The 16478-nt window shown below is 43.2% G+C and overlaps 1 protein-coding gene across 3 annotated transcripts; it reads left to right on the top strand.

Annotated features, from left to right (window-relative positions):
* The first annotated feature begins 2724 nt into the window (after positions 1-2724).
* On the top strand, positions 2725-13918 carry tnfsf13 (TNF superfamily member 13). 3 transcript variants are annotated; one of them, XM_030792358.1, is made up of 6 exons: positions 2725-3099; positions 4340-4439; positions 7414-7464; positions 8927-9045; positions 11773-11911; positions 13593-13918. In XM_030792358.1, the coding sequence occupies exons 1-6, from the start codon at positions 2863-2865 to the stop codon at positions 13700-13702; spliced, it is 756 nt and encodes a 251-aa protein (XP_030648218.1). In that variant the 5' UTR covers positions 2725-2862; the 3' UTR covers positions 13703-13918. The 3 variants fall into 3 exon arrangements, with proteins under 3 accessions (XP_030648218.1, XP_030648219.1, XP_030648217.1); XM_030792359.1 differs by having other exon boundaries at positions 4337-4439; positions 7417-7464; XM_030792357.1 differs by having other exon boundaries at positions 4337-4439.
* The last annotated feature ends 2560 nt before the right edge of the window (positions 13919-16478 follow it).

Genomic DNA, 16478 nt, shown 5'->3' with positions numbered 1-16478 from the left:
CCTGCCCTCCCCCTCAGAGCTGATGGGTAAAAGGAGAAAAGGAGGCGGAGCAGGTGTAAGAGGGAACGGAGGAGACGCTATACAGCACAGTGAGACAGCCGTACTACAGCACATACAAGACCTGAGGAGGCGACAGAGCATCATCGATCAGTGAGAGAGAGAGAGAGAGAGAGGGAGAGAGAGAAAGGGGGTGCATGAGAAAGAGAGAGAGAGGGAGAGCGAGAGAGAGAGAGAGAAAGGGGGTGCATGAAAGAGAGAGGGGGAGAGAGAGAGAGAGAGAGAGAAAGGGGGTGCATGAGGGAGAGAGGGAGAGCGAGCGAGAGAGAGAGAGGGAGAGAGAGAGAGAGGGAGAGAGATAGGGGGTGCATGAAAGAGAGAGGGAGAGAGAGAGAGGGAGAGAGAGAGAGGTGAAAGGGGGTGGGCATGGGGGTGTGGGAGAGAGAGTGAAAGAGATGAGTATGGGGTTAGAGGGAGAGAGAGTGAAAGAGATGAGTATGGGGTTAGAGAGAGAGAGAGGGAGAGAGAGAGATAGGGGGTGGGCATGGGGGTGTGGGAGAGAGAGTGAAAGAGATGAGTATAGGGTTAGAGAGAAAGAGGGAGAGAGAGAGAGGTGAAAGGGGGTGGGCATGGGGGTGTGGGGGTGTGGGAGAGAGAGTGAAAGAGATGAGTATGGGGATAGAGAGAGAGAGAGAGGTGAAAGGGGGTGGGCATGGGGGTGTGGGGGGGTGGGAGAGAGAGTGAAAGAGATGAGTATAGGGTTAGAGAGAAAGATGGAGAGGGAGAGAGAGAGAGGTGAAAGGGGGTGGGCATGGGGGTGTGGGGGTGTGGGAGAGAGAGTGAAAGAGATGAGTATGGGGTTAGAGGGAGAGAGAGTGAAAGAGATGAGTATGGGGTTAGAGGGAGAGAGAGAGAGGGAGAGAGAGAGGTGAAAGGGGGTGGGCATGGGGGTGTGGGAGAGAGAGTGAAAGAGATGAATATGGGGTTAGAGAGAGAGACACGGTAGGTAAAGCAGTGTACACGAACAAGTCAGAGTGGGTAAATCACACACCTGTTTTGTGTTTTGTGTTTTGTGTGGGCTCCAGGATGAAGAGGGGGAGATGGTGGGGGTCCAGGCCAGAGGAGAGCAGCATCCCTGGGCAAGCGGAACTAACTGAGACTGAGGATGACTGGCCTTCAGAACCAATATGGAGCCAGGGACTCCAAAGCTCCACACTGGGGAGAGACGATGCTTCGGCTGTAACGTCACACCCAGCAGATAACCTGTTTAATCAGGAGGTAAGGACACATGGCCCAAACGTCTCCACATCCGCTTACATACTTCCTTTTATTGTTCAAGACAAGAGCTTCAGTATAGTGGCACAGGGGCTAATTACACTGCAAGTTCAGTTCTTAGTGGTTCTCAGTGCTGCAGGCAGTTGGATCAGGTGTTGCAAACACACCTGGCTGTGTTTTAGGAGGGTCAGCAGGGCAGGACAACTCTCTCAACATCATCACACTTTCAGTGCCCACTGAGTATCAATGTGGTTGGTACCTGTACAGTCACAGACAAACACAGCAGAACACCACGGGCCTCCGCATGGGCTGTGTTCCCATGGAAACGCCTGTAAACTATGTAGGTGTGAAGAAGGCAGGAGAAGACCTGAAGGACACATGTGGTAGTGTTCACTGTCCTGGACTGACACAGGGACCAGGCCGTGGTGACACCTTAAGACACTACAGGGAATTCACCGCCCCACACCGGGACACAAAGGGACCAACATCCTAATGAAACAGAAAAAATCAAATACAGTGTGATTTATTTAACTGGCACACAGAACATATTCCACAGTCAGATAAGTAATTAAAGAAGTGTTGAAAACGGAGGTCTGATAAAAATATACTCTGCTTTACTGCTGTCTGTTTTTTAATATTAATCATTATCTTAACTTATAAATAATTTAGTTGATTTTTTTCCACAGCTCTCATTTGGAATGGAGGAGCAGGCTCATGCCCTGGCACCTGGAGGGAACCCCATGAAGTCATTTGTCATGGCAACAGCTGGCCGACAGTCTGAGGGCCAATGGCAAAGTCCCTGCCAGCCACACAGGGAATTCTGGGGGATCGAGTACCCAACTGAGGAATGAAGAGAGCTCCCAGGCAAAGGCTGTTGTACCAGTGTGTGATTTTAGGAGACCCATTACAAATTTTGGATGAAACAGTCCGTAAAACTTCACTGAACACTTTGAGGTGTCGTTTGTTTCTTCAGTTATTCCTCTTCAGAATATAAAAAAACAAACAAACAAACAAAAAACACTGAAAGTGCTGTTTTGGCACAGACAGGATATTAGATGTGTGATGTATATGATACAAAACAGTATATTTGTTAAGACTGTGTCTTTGTTTGTTACTTTACCTTGACAAAATGCTTTCAGCTTGGTTCTGCTTATTTAGAAACATAATTTAACGTGTTTCGTGTTATCCTCCTTTAATGAAATCATATGTAAGCGGTTCGCATATTAAATTGTTTTCATTAACGTTCGTGCGCTGTTTGTCTTTGTAAGTATAGTTTGTAAGTTGAGTTTTCGTTCATGGGGACGAGAGAGCAAGAGGGGGATCGTGGATTTTTCCCCCTCCTCTATTCTCTTTTCTACACTTGCCTGGAAATTTTCGGGCAAAGATGACTAACTGTGGCGATGTTTAATGTCCCACCCACGCCTTCCCTGTGACCGCTGTGGCACTCCGAAAGCGAAAGCGAGGGAAGAGAACGCAGGGAACGTGAAGGAACGTGACTGTAAAGCGTAGCAGTAGAACCCTTCCCGACCTGTACTCCTCTCGGTAAAGTCCTCTCGAGTCTCCCCAGGTGCCGTGAACCGGTCGGTAATCATGGTCGATTGTACGTGCGGGAGAGGGGACGGACACGGGAAGGTGAGAAATTTTCTTTTATGCGCCGCGGCCGTGGCGGTTGCCTGCACCTGTTTGAGTGTGTTATGCGTCCAGTTAATTCATATCAATAATCTGAGGATCGAGATGACTGAACTGAAACAACGAGTACAGTCTTTGAATGGGAGAGAAGGGGCCACAAGCATCGCCGCGTGCTGTGAGACCACCGCTTGCTGCGGGGTAGGTGAGTGACGTAAGCTGTACTAATTGCGCTCGCCGTTAACGGACACTTTATGGAAAGGTTTATTTAGGATGCAAGGACTGCTGGTGCAATTGTTCCTTTTGTCATGTTTTATTTATCAGCTCCTTAAAGACCATTTGTGAAGGTTTACTTCCAAACATTATCGCTGACAAATCACTCACTTTCCTTTGAATCAGAGACCGGTTGGACGAAAGAATTATTCAGTGCGCGATTTTGTCATGTACTGTATTGTACTGACTGCATGCAGTTACAAGTCATGCCCTGGGTTATCCACAACACTACGAGGTGAAATATTTTTAAGAAATACCAGATATCAGTATCAAATATCACATGGCCCATGAACAAAAACAGGAACAATTTTTTTTTTTAAATATGTAGTCTGTGTTGCACAGTTTTCAACACATAAAATATTAAAAATGTGCTTTTATGTAGCCTGACTGATAAGCACAGACACTCCTAAAACCTCCTAAAAATTTGTTTGTCCTTTCTGAGAAACATGTGCTCCTTTCTGTGCCTCTCTTACTCCTAACCCCAAAAGTAAAAACTGATTACTAAACCATTAGTCTATCAAAACAATTTCACTTTCCTTAATAAAATAAAAAACGTCAGCATTAACATCAGTTTATAAAAACAAACTCCATGTGTAGGGTGAAGAATGTTGGACAGTCACATGACACCAGCCAGTCCTTCATTAGGTGAAGTAAAACTGGTACAACTGGTCCATGTTACTAACACTCTAAGCCTTCTTTGATGTCTAGCATCTACACGGAACTCTAGAGATATTTATGTTCATTCATTCATGGCCTCTGTTTATTTAAAACGAAATCAATTAATGATTAAAGCATGTGTTTTCCTATGTAAGAAATGCTTTTGTTGGTAAGCTCTATCTATCTATCTATCTATCTATCTGTCTGTCTGTCTGTCTGTCTGTCTGTCTATCCATCCATCCATCCATCCATCTATCTATCTATCTATCTATCTATCTATCTATCTATCTATCTATCTATCTATCTATCTATCTATCTATCTATCTATCTATCTGTCTGACTGTCTGTCTGTCTGTCTATCTATCTATCTGTCTGTCTATCTATCTATCTATCCATCTTTCGATCTATCTATCTATCTGTCTGTCTGTCTGTCTGTCTGTCTATCTATCTATCTATCTATCTATCTATCTATCTATCTATCTATCTGTCTGTCTGTCTGTCTATCCAGCAGGTCTGGAGCTGTGAGAGACCCTGTCATAAAGAGGTGGATGGAGAGAGCAGGGGGCGTAGGGAAGTGTTGGCACGTGAGAGGAAGAGAAAGAGAAGACAGAGTGAGTCACTGGCCCTATCTAAACACACACACACACAAAAGCAAACTAAAAAAAAAAAGAAAAAAGGAAAGAAATGCTACACCCTGTTTTCTGAGATCCATGGGCTCTGTTTTCCTCAAATAAACGGTCAGCTTCACTTCAGAGGCAGTAAATGTCGAATGAAGTGGAAGTTTACACAGTTTAACTGCTGTGGAAACAAGCTTAAATGAATGATTTTTCTCTCAGATGCTTTCTCCAGATGGCCTGTGGTCCGAATGCTCAATAAAACAAATCTTAAACATTTAGAACAGTTTTACAGCAGTAAGTGTTTTACCTATAATCCAGATAGTGAAGATAATATTCTCTCCACACAGACTGTCCTATCTGCTGAGGCAGCACTCACAAAAGAGTAATACTGAGAATTATCTGCACAAGACAGTCCCTTTTTTTTGCTTTCAAACAAAGCAAATGATAATCCACTTATATCACAGCTTTCGTACAGTGCTTATAAAGAAGCATAAACTATCTCTGGACAGTTTGCCTCTGCCTCGTGTGTAAGTTAACTGGGATTGCCCAGATGTGACTGTGCCACGGGCAGAGATGACGGTCTAAACCAACTCCCACAGTCATCCATCAGACAGTCAATGGACGGAATCGCAGCCTCGTCCATACGCATTATGTGGGTTTAGTCTGAATCTGAGGTGTATGATTCAGTCATTTAGTGCTGTTAATTATTTATAGATATTCCCTACTCTGCTTCATGTCTGTAAGTTCTAATGGTTAAACTATTCTGTAACACTTTAACTGCCTCTGTGGATTCGGAGCTTCTGCAGTAACTAAGCGTGCTGTTTATTTATTATGGTGGTGACCTTTTGTCACCAGTCTGATGACTGAATGAGAGTGCTTCTTCCTTTACCGACTCTCCTTCCCATGCAGCAACGAAAAGGCTGAAGTAGGGCGGACTCAAAATGAGAAGGTTTATTCCAGGCTCGGAGTTTACCTCAAAAAAGAGAATATGAAAATAAGTTAAATACATCTTTAAATAATAAGATAAAGGCTATGGTAAGTATGAAGTTGAGTAAAAGGCGGCAGCGCTGTAAGACACAGACGTAAGAAGCTGTTGCCTCTGATCGGCCAAACCTGGCCCTCTCCTGGTCAGGTACTTTATCATTCCCCAGGGCACATTACTCTCCAGGCCTGTAGAGGGTGTGATAAACACTAACTGCAAAAAGTTCATTTTGGCGCCAACAATTATTGAAAAGCCAATCATTTTTTATTCCTTTGACCAGTTTACTGATTGTTGCTCTATCTATGATTTGACCCAAAACCCTAAAAAAGAGAGGTCAATTTTTTATATGTATATATTTTTTAGAATATATACATTCTGGCTGAAACAATAAAACAGTTATTACTGTTAGGCTGGTATAGGTATTTTTCGAGACAATTTATTATTTTGTTATCTTTTTCAGGTTGACGTGCTTTCTAATCTTTGTTAAGTCACAGTGTATTGATTCACAGTATCGTTCAGTAAGTGATTCTGTTTCAGAATGATATACATTGTGTTTCACATTGTGTGTTTTTTTACAAGCAAGATTGTTTGATATTTTACAACAAATTCTCAAAGAAATTCTCGAAGAAAGACCAAAGTTGCTGATTCTTGTTGATCAGTAAAGACAATACAGACAATACAATTCAAACATTGACTGGAATACTGGTCAAACAAAATTCTGTTATTTGTGCTTCTATTAACCAACACTGCCTTAAGAGAAACTCCCTATGTTAATCATTACAAAATATAATCAATTATCATGCAGTGCATAAATACACAAGAGGTCTCCATTGAGCTTTTGATTGACAGAGGAGTGGATACGGGCCACAGTTATGATGCCTTGTTTGAATTAGTTCAACACACATACAGCTTTGATTTTTTCCCCCTTGTTTGTTATCAACACTATTATTGAATTTTATTCATGGCCCTTGTGCCTTTGTATCCACTCTACATTATGCTCAAAATAAATTAAAAACTTTGGCTCAAGTCGTTTCCACTGGTGAATGAAATATTCCACAAATTTAACTTCCTGTTACACTCACTAATCCGTTCACCAAATTTAACTTCCTGTTACACTCACCAAAACTCAACTAACTCTGAGTTTTCACTAAACCTGTTTTCTGGAACACCCCCCCCCCCCCCAGTTCTCTGTTGGGGATGATGTGGGTGCTGTTTTGAAAATGTGGATTGCATTGTGAGACATCCGTACAGGGGAAAAAATGTACTCTTACTGTACGGATTCCCGCCATCAGCCACAGCGGGATGACCGCAGAGTTAAATTCAGAGGTATGAAGTGTACAGGGGCAGTTTGTTCCAGCTAGTTTAGCATATTAGCATGGCCAGTCTCCGTGTCTCTGTGTCTCCATACAGCTCTCACTCCCGACAAACCTCTGGTCATTTCAGCCAAAACGTTCCTCTCTCTACTTTACACTGTTCTGTAAAATGCCTGGACCATCTTTGCTTATGGTAGGTTTTTTTTTTTTTAGTTTTTGTATGGAAAACATCCTCCCACTCTCAACATTTCACTAAATAATCACTGTCAATGGTTTGATCATTTGACCTTTCCCAAGAAATGAAGACTAGCATTTTTATCACAGCTGGATGTTTCCACATTAGTTTGATCATCTGTCCTGTATATGACTTTCTCTCTTTCTCTCTCTCTCAAACACACACACACACACACGCACACACACACACACACACACACGCACACACACACGCACACACACACGCGCACACACACACACACACACACGCACACACACACACACACACACACACACACACACATACACACTCACACACACACACACACACATACACACACACACACACACACACATACACACTCACACACACACACACACACACACACGCACGCACACATACACACACACACACACACACATAGGGTAAAATAAGCTGAATTCTCCTCTTATCCTCCAGCAGAACCTCACACGTTTCTCCACCTGGTCCCTGTGTCCCCTATACCACTTGGTGAGTATGGGTATAACACTCAGCTACCTAAATGTGCCCCTAACTCCTCTGTCTCACCTAACAGTGTGTCTCACTCCTTTATCTGTCTCACCTATCTGTCTGTCTCACTCCTTTACCTCTCGCCTATCTGTCTGTCTCATTCCTCTATCTGTCTCACCTAACAGTGTGTCTCACTCCTTTATCTGTCTCACCTATCTGTCTGTCTCACTCCTCTATCTGTTTCGCCTATCTGTCTGTCTCACTCCTTTATCTGTCTCACCTATCTGTCTGTCTCACTCCTCTATCTGTCTCACCTAACAGTGTGTCTCACTCCTTTATCTGTCTCACCTATCTGTCTGTCTCACTCCTCTATCTGTTTCGCCTATCTGTCTGTCTCACTCCTTTATCTGTCTCACCTATCTGTCTGTCTCATTCCTCTATCTGTCTCACCTACCTGTGCGTCTCACTCTTCTGTCTCACTCACTCTCTTCTGTCAGTTTCTGTTTCTTTCTCTGCGTCTTTCCTACCTATGGGCTCTACCTTACACCCGGCACAACACGGCGCAAATCGAAAAGCAAGCGTCTCTGCTACTTTCAGACGGACGCAGCTGTCATTTTCCTGTCCAGCATCCATGTTGCTTAAGTATCAAATGAACTTGTGTCCATCTGGGTGGTCGGTCTTAAAATGAGGTGTGGTCAGGCGCATTGCTGGCATGTTGCTATTTTGAATGCAACTGAAAGCCTCTGTGCTTAGACCAACAAAAACCTGGTCTAAAGTAATGTCACAGCTGTTTCATTGAAAAATGGAGTACTTGATTGGACAGAGGATTGGGAGACAGCGGAGGCAGCGAATCAGTCTTTCCGTCCGGGTGCTAAGTCTGCCGTTGTGATAGCAACCTGTCAGCGCAGGTGACTTTTAAAGGGAATGGGAGCTGACACTCTGATTGGTTTATTGCATGTTACACCAAATCACACCCACAGTTCATTAAGAGACTAAGCACAACCCCTCTGCGCCTTACTTTGAGCACTCAAATTATCCGCCATTAAACTAGCAAAAGCGCATTTGAACACGCCCTGCACTTTAGACCATGCGCTTTAGACCATGCGCTTTAGACCATACGCTTTAGACCATGCGCTTCAGACCATGCGCTTTAGACCATGCACTTGAGACCATGCACTTTAGACCATGCGCTTTAGACCATGCACTTTAGACCATGCACTTGAGACCATGCACTTGAGACCATGCACTTTAGACCATGCACTTTAGACCATGCGCTTTAGACCATGCGCTTTAGACCATGCGCTTTAGACCATGCACTTCAGACCATGCACTTTAGACCATGCATGTATCCATGTATGTATACAAATATTACTGTCACAATGTGCATTCAATTACAGTCCCTGTCCCTCACACACTCTCGCTCTCTCTTTCTCTCTCTTTCTCTCTCTCTCTCTCTCTCCCTCTCCCTCTCTCTCTCTCTCAGATGAAAGCGACAGCACAGTACTGACATGGGCTCTAGGGTGGGGCCAGGGAGAAGGGCTACAGGCATCCGGACGCACTGTCACCGTGGTAACCGAGGGTACTTATTTCATTTACAGCCAGGTTAGTAGAGTAAACAGACATACCAATGTGAAATGAACACATCAGCACTATGAACAATAATTCACCAACTGTATGACACACAGGCAGCTCATTGTCGCAGGTCAGTTATCAGAACTTAACAGTACATTTTAACATGTAAGAGTAGGACACTGAACACTCATTCTGAACACTCTCACACATCCTGCTGTTAGGAGCCGACAGCTCAAACGGAGCACAGAGGCCAGGCTGGAGGGGTGAGGGCTTAAGCTACTCCAGGGTGTGTACTGTTGACAACACGGTCCAGTTTATTTCATTTTAATATGTAGACACTTAGGATTGTCCTCAGCAGCACCTACAACATTTACAGAACTGCACCTCTCGATTTCTGAGATGCCTAAAAGGTGCACTGCCCAAAATGTGTTTGTGTGCCTGTTAGATGGCAGTTCAAATGAGAGAAATGATGTGATAAAGATGACAACAAAGACCAGACAGTAGAAGTGAGGAAGAAGGGAAACAGGATGAAGGTGGAGGTCAGACCAGCACGACAGGTGCCCTGCAGCAGTCAAGCAGAGGTGCTGTGGAAAGGACCCAGTGTAGATGGAGAAAAAATGACCCAATATGGATGGAGAAATGAGATACAATATAGATGGAGAAAAAAGATACAGTATAGATGGAGAAAAAAGAACCCATTATAGATGGAGAAAGAAGAACCCATTATAGATGGAGAAAGAAGAACCCATTATAGATGGAGAAATGGGATACAGTTGAGGACAGAAACGAACCTTTACGGTGTACAGCAAAATGGCAAGTCTGTAAACACATGAGATCAGTTCAGAAACCCAGTCTATGAGCTCTCTCGGAATTCCAAACCAGTTATCTCCCAGTGTCTGATGTCATTGGCTTGAGACAGGAACCACTGACAGTACTACTCTTTCAGGACGTCCAGTGACCCTCTCAGAAATTCAGATACTGTACCATCACACATTTCAGCCATATATACAGTGAGCAATGTAATATACATCTCCATCTGAACAAAGAACAAAATTTCATCTGTGTTTATCACCATGCCAAACAAGCCTTCATTGTTTGTCAAAAAAAAAAAAAATCATTCACGACTAATTACAGTTTCAGTGTGGACTCTGCGTTAGTTTGTTAGTCAGTTTGAGTGCATGCAGTGGAAAATGGAAGGTGTGTGTGGAAACAATAAACAGCTGCTGTATCATATGTGGTAACATTCAAAAAATAAATTATCCAAACAAAAATCTGAGGGAAAAAATGTTTTCAAATTAAAAGGCCAGTAAAACATGCAATTATTTTAAAAATTAGATTTTTTTATATTATTATTTCACGTTTCAGGCTTTACAGGGTTCATCAGTTGCCAGTGGGCTGTATTTTCTTATTTTTTTCTTATTTATTTAGAGCCCAATATCACTGTTTACAGTCTCAAAGGGCTTTACAGGCCACAACAGTCAAAATCAAAACAGGACGGCACCCCCTGACTTAATCCTCATGGCGGGCAAGAAAAAACTCCCCAAAAACCCAAAAGGGAAATGGGAAAATGGGAGAAATCTTGAGAAGGACCACAGAGAGAGGAGACCCCTCCTTGGCCAGACAGGTGTGCAATAGGTGCCGACCACGTGGGCAGTTACAATTGAAAGTAAATTGGGGAATGAACAAAGGGGATGGCGATGCAGACAGGAGGCTGACAGGGGGATTAAGGAAACTTTTAAGACAGCTTATATATCCAACAGTTAGACAGCCATTACATCACCAATCTCCCTCAATCAATCAATCATTACATCACCAACTGTCCCCGCCCCCTGCATGTGACTGGAGTTTACTCACTTCAGCATCAAAGTGTAATAGCCATAGAACCTGTTGTCACTGGTTTCAGTGGCATTTATGGGAGCACCAGTGAGTCATCATAGTTCTAGGTAATTATCCAACACTACCTCACAGAGCTGGGGACAGTTAGCTACCGTTAATAATGTTTGACAAAAGGATCATAGCAACCCAGTGCTAGCTTGCTAAGCTAATGGGTTAGTTAGTTAGTTAGTTGGCTGTCAGAGACAACAGTCTGTGGCAACAGAGCTAGCTACCATGCTAATCAACCATCAGCATAACTAAAGTTGTAAAATGACACCTGTAAACTTTTAAAACAGAAAAGCAAAAGAAACACACTGCACATGGGTTGAAATCACTTATGTTTGCAGATTATGCCTCATCACCTCTTTCTACCGTTCTAAATTAAACATTTCGAGAAAGCTCATCGTCCTGTTGCACTGTGGGATCGCCTTATTGATTAAGGATACAAGTGATGCTGCCTTAAAATTTGTCCAAAACAAAAAACATTCGTAGGCAGTGTATTTAAGGAATCTCTGAGACAGCCTCTGAGTCAGGGCACACAGTCCATGACATCAAATACTCCACTCAGTAGGACTGAGACACACCCAGAATCACATTCAGTCTGGTGACAAACCACACAAACTCTCAGCTTACACGCCCACATACACGTGCACACACACACACACACGTGCCCACACACACACACACACACACGTGCCCACACACACACACACACACACACACACACACACATGCCCACATACACAGGCACACACACGCACACGCACACGCACACACACACACACACACACGCACACTCACACACACACGCACACACACACACGCACACACACACACACACTGCTCTGTTATACACACTCTGTTTTGCTTTCACCTCTCCAGGTTCTTTATAAGGACAGTACATGGGTCATGGGTCATGTAATTGTGAAAAGGTTTAAGGGGTCAGAGGTCAAGCTGATGAAGTGTCTAAAGAGCATGCCCAGTAATGCCAGCTTGGCCCTCAACACCTGCTACACTGCTGGTAAGTCACTACACAAAACAAACAAACAATTCAGCAAACTTTGGTGATTATCTAGCACTCTCATGAGCTGTCAGTGAGCACACACACATGCATACATGTACACACACACATACACACAAGCACATGCATACACGCACATGCACACACATATGCACATACACGCGCACACACACACACACACACACACACGCAGAACTGCAGCACAGCCAGCTGCACCAGGTATTTGGCAATTGTAAAAGCAAAACAACCCCTGGAACATCACAAATGACATCACCTTTTAGATTTAGTCGAACATTTCATTCTTTTTGATTACTGGAAAAATTATTCAAGTCCTTTGCATAATTTAGGTCTTTTTTTTTTTTTTTTACAGCAGTGGAACTGGGGATGTGTAAACAGAAGTTCTCAGTTAGCTCAGAAACCTGAAAATCGAGTTTGTCTAATTAGAAAAGGCAATGTCTTGGCTCTTGGTTAAGGTTATCCATCTAACTGACTAACCCTCCTTCAGTCTTTAGCCCTCAGACAGAAAGAAACCAGTTGCAACACTTCTCAAGAATTGACTCACTAAAACACAAGCTACAATATTTTCACTTCCGGCCCCACCTCCCACCCCCCATCCTTATTTGTGCCAAAGATGAATATGGAGTGCATCAGCAGTTTAATCTTCATATTTTATTTGCTGTCAAACCTTTGACCCCAGTGGTCTCAGAGTCTTTTTCTACTATCGCAAAATTTGCTTTTCCAGTACTGGTTTGGTTGAGGAAGAAAGCGGTTCCGTTACGGTAAATTTCATAATCTCTCGGCATGGAGTTGAGCAACTGTGAGAGGAATGAATCCCTATCCGTGTTTTAAGACAATCGGCCTTTTTTCTTTTCTGGCGTCCGAATTATACAACGAAACTGTGGAGTAATTTTGAAAGCACTGCATGTTTCCTTCACTACAACAGCTAGAGAACATACTTGTTCTTAGTTTATCATTAAGCAATAAAACTAACAACGTCACTTACAAACAACAACAGCAACATCAGATCTCGTTTACAAATTTAATGGAAACTTTTGCAGTAGCCGAGAATCAAGCTCTCGTATTCATAACACGAAATTTATAAACACTGAGAAAACAGTCGCATTAACTCAACCTGAATTGTCTCTGACGTCACTGGCGGCAAAAAGAGTTAGTGAAAAGATATATATATAGTATATAGTAACTCTATAGTCTGTTTGTTGGTAGGATTGTGAAGGCCTTTAATTCTTTTGTCATTAAAACAGCATAGCTATAATTAAATTGTCATGCCCCGATGCTAATTTGTTTAGGCAGCTGGTGAGTCCATACGCAGTTGCACTACTCTTGGTGAAGAATAAGAGTCCAAACTCATTACCTCTTTGGGCAGTCGCCTATGGAGGACAGTGTAAACGAGTGCATAGAGGGATCCATTCCAGTAACAGTCTACTAACATACAGTCTATTTCAAACTGAGAGTACTACATTATATCGCCGCCAAGTCTGAATTCTTCAAATAGTCTGACTTTACCGACAAGCACTCTGCTCTCAGAACCAATGTAATTACAGCCATAGAAATTCAATAAATGACATCATTTACATAGCTTCATATTCTATTCATATATCATATAATTATCACCACTGTGACCCCCATAATGACTCATTTAGCCTCGTTTCCCACTCTGCAGGTGTCCACTTTTTGGAGTCTGGATCCGTTCTGGAACTTTATATTCCCCGCAAGTCTGCCGAGCTGGTCCTCAGTGCTCACGCCACCTTCCTGGGCATCTTCAGAGTCTGACAAACATGCAAGGGCACAAACGCGCGCGCTCGCACGCATACATGCATACACGTACGCCCGGGCCCGCGCACCCAGTCTCCATAGTATTTTCCTATTTCGCATTATCTTTAAATAATGCTTGCATACGTTGAATAATCCCGTACACAGCTCATTAATGATCGCATGACCTCTAGCGGACAAACAAGGTATAATGGTACTGAAGTAAAATACTATTGATTATCCGTGTCAGACAATAATGATGGTAACAATAATAATCTTTCTCTTATTATAGTTATGTCGTTATTTCATGTGTTATTCAAAGTGATTAATGATGTAACTCACTGTATATGAAAGCTTAACTAGTCTACCAGAAACTTCAAGTCTGTTTGACTGTGTGTGATCGTACGTGTAATGTAGTGTGGTCACACAAGAGAAAAAATGAGACAAGACAATAAATTACATTCAAAATGCCACTCTTTATTGAGATAGACTTGATGAGATCGCTTTCAGTCGATAGACGGAAAGTTCTCCCATTAGCTTCTCACGGGACGTAGATGTTTAGCGTCTCCGCCTCACAGTCCTCCTTCTGCGGCGCCTGGCACTAGACCTGTTACGCCGAGCACGGCGGATGGGGCGGGAAACACTTCGTCTGCGTCTGCGGGGCATGATGAATTCCTTCTTCTCCGATGTCAAAGAATGATTGACAGCGAGGAGGGGACCCCTATTTATATGCGGTGGTTGTGACGTCATCAGACGCTGCTAGTGACGTCACGCGCGTGTCGCTTTGTTGCCTTGTGTGCGTGTCGTTTCTCGGCGCTTCGCCGTAACGCTACAGCTGTTTTTCGGATGCAAACAACAACAAAGGTGGAAAAACACAGAAAAAACACAGTTAAATATATCTTATTCAAAAATGGGAGGTTAATTTTGTCTTTTTTAATAGTCATTATTTTTTTTACAATGGAGAAGATGGACAAGCCACTCCGCAGTAAATATGTACTGGTATCCAACAGAGCGGAATGCTAACCTCACTGTCTGGATAGTTTGATGTAACTCACAACATTACGAGAATTAACCATAACCGAGTGACTCAACAGTAATGGCCTTCACTGGAGTGAGGAGATTTACATTTCTCTTACTGTATAATGAGGAATCGGTACCAGTCTAGTTCTGTGAAAACAAACATGTAGGTGTACACTCATGAATTACGACAATTCCAAGTTAATTACACAAAATACTTCTGGCGGAAGATTTTTAAAATTTGACGTGAAGCCAGAATTTGATGACCAAAAAAGAAAAAAAAAATCCACTAATCAGGAAAGATAAATTTACCAGTCAAACACTTACGCAGCGTTATTCTTTTATTGTATTTTTTTTAACAGTTAACTTTTAATCTGCTTTGCGTTTCCGTGTAATGTTTTCCCACCGTCTCAGTCTAACGTGTGTGGACTGTGAACTATCTTTGTCCGTAGAAACGCGACCATTCATTTCGTCATTAATCACGGAGAGTGACAGAACGCTCATCGGTCAGCTCGAGAATGTATTAGTCATTGCGTCAACAACGAAGTAGTTCCGTTGAAATTCAATAGCTAACTTTGATAAGTCTGCCCCTTTGAACCAGACCTTTGCCCTGGCTGGGGCCTGTGCTTTTACCAACAGTTCCACTATTGAACTTTCTCCTGAGCTCAGCAGTTTCCTAAATTTATGGTGATTGTTTTAATGTTTCATAACACACACACACACACACAAACAAGAAACAAATCATTGTGCTTGGTCTGTGTGTGTGTGTGTGTGTGTGTGTGTGTGTGTGTGAATTACAGTAGTTCTCATTAAGTCAGACTTACATAGCTCAGACTGCTGTGTCTCCCTTTGCACGCACAGCTGTCAGTGAGAAGAAAAGAGAGAAAACACACATGGCAGACGTGAGAGAGGGAATATGCAGTGGCCTCTTCCTCTGCAGTGTGGTCTCTGTGGTGTCAGGTGACCTTTATTGTGTGGCAAGGTCAGGTCCGTGAGCCAGAACAGAATAACAACCATCTCCACAGAACCAGGGAGTCCTGTGCGCTCTCTCTCTCTCCCCCCCTCTCCCCCCCCCCCCTCTCTGTCTCTCCCTCTCTCTCTCTCTCTCTCTCTCTCTCCATCTCTCTGTCTGTCTGTCTTTCTCTTTCTCGCTCTCCCTCTCTCAAACATATTTCTCTAATCTAGTTATTCAAGACTATGGCCGTAATCTCACCAGATTAGAGTGCAGGTCACCTGGTGTAGGGCAGACAGATAGGTTTTAGCGATAAGTATGACTATTTAACCAGGACTGTTAACAAACACACTTCACTCTCCATCTGCAGGAAGACAGGGAGAGAGGGAGAGAGAGAGAGAGAGAGAGAGAGAGAGAGAGAGAGATGCATTGTGGTGATCAGTGGAGAAGGATGAGATATGGCATATGAGATATTATATTATATAGACAATGAGTGACTAGCTCATTGTCAACACACCATGCATATTTATGGCCTAGACAGAAAACACACACACACACACACACACACACACACTCAAACACAGACACGATATGATAGGTATGATCTGATATGATATGGGAAATGGATGGATTCCCTGATCTGCAGAAACAGATAAGCCATGGAATATGGTATAATATGGGATTTTAGGACAGAGCGCGGGACAGATAAGTGGCTTTGCTTTAACTGTAAAGATGGAGCAGTAACAGATGGAACACTCTGTAGAAGTGAAATGAAAAACTGAGTGATTAGCAAACTCAACCCCGTGCGTTCAGGTCTGAGCCTCACAC

The sequence above is a fragment of the Chanos chanos genome, chromosome 15 (assembly GCF_902362185.1).
Source record: "Chanos chanos chromosome 15, fChaCha1.1, whole genome shotgun sequence".
NCBI lineage: Eukaryota > Metazoa > Chordata > Actinopteri > Gonorynchiformes > Chanidae > Chanos > Chanos chanos.
This window is presented reverse-complemented; position numbering and strand designations above follow the sequence as displayed.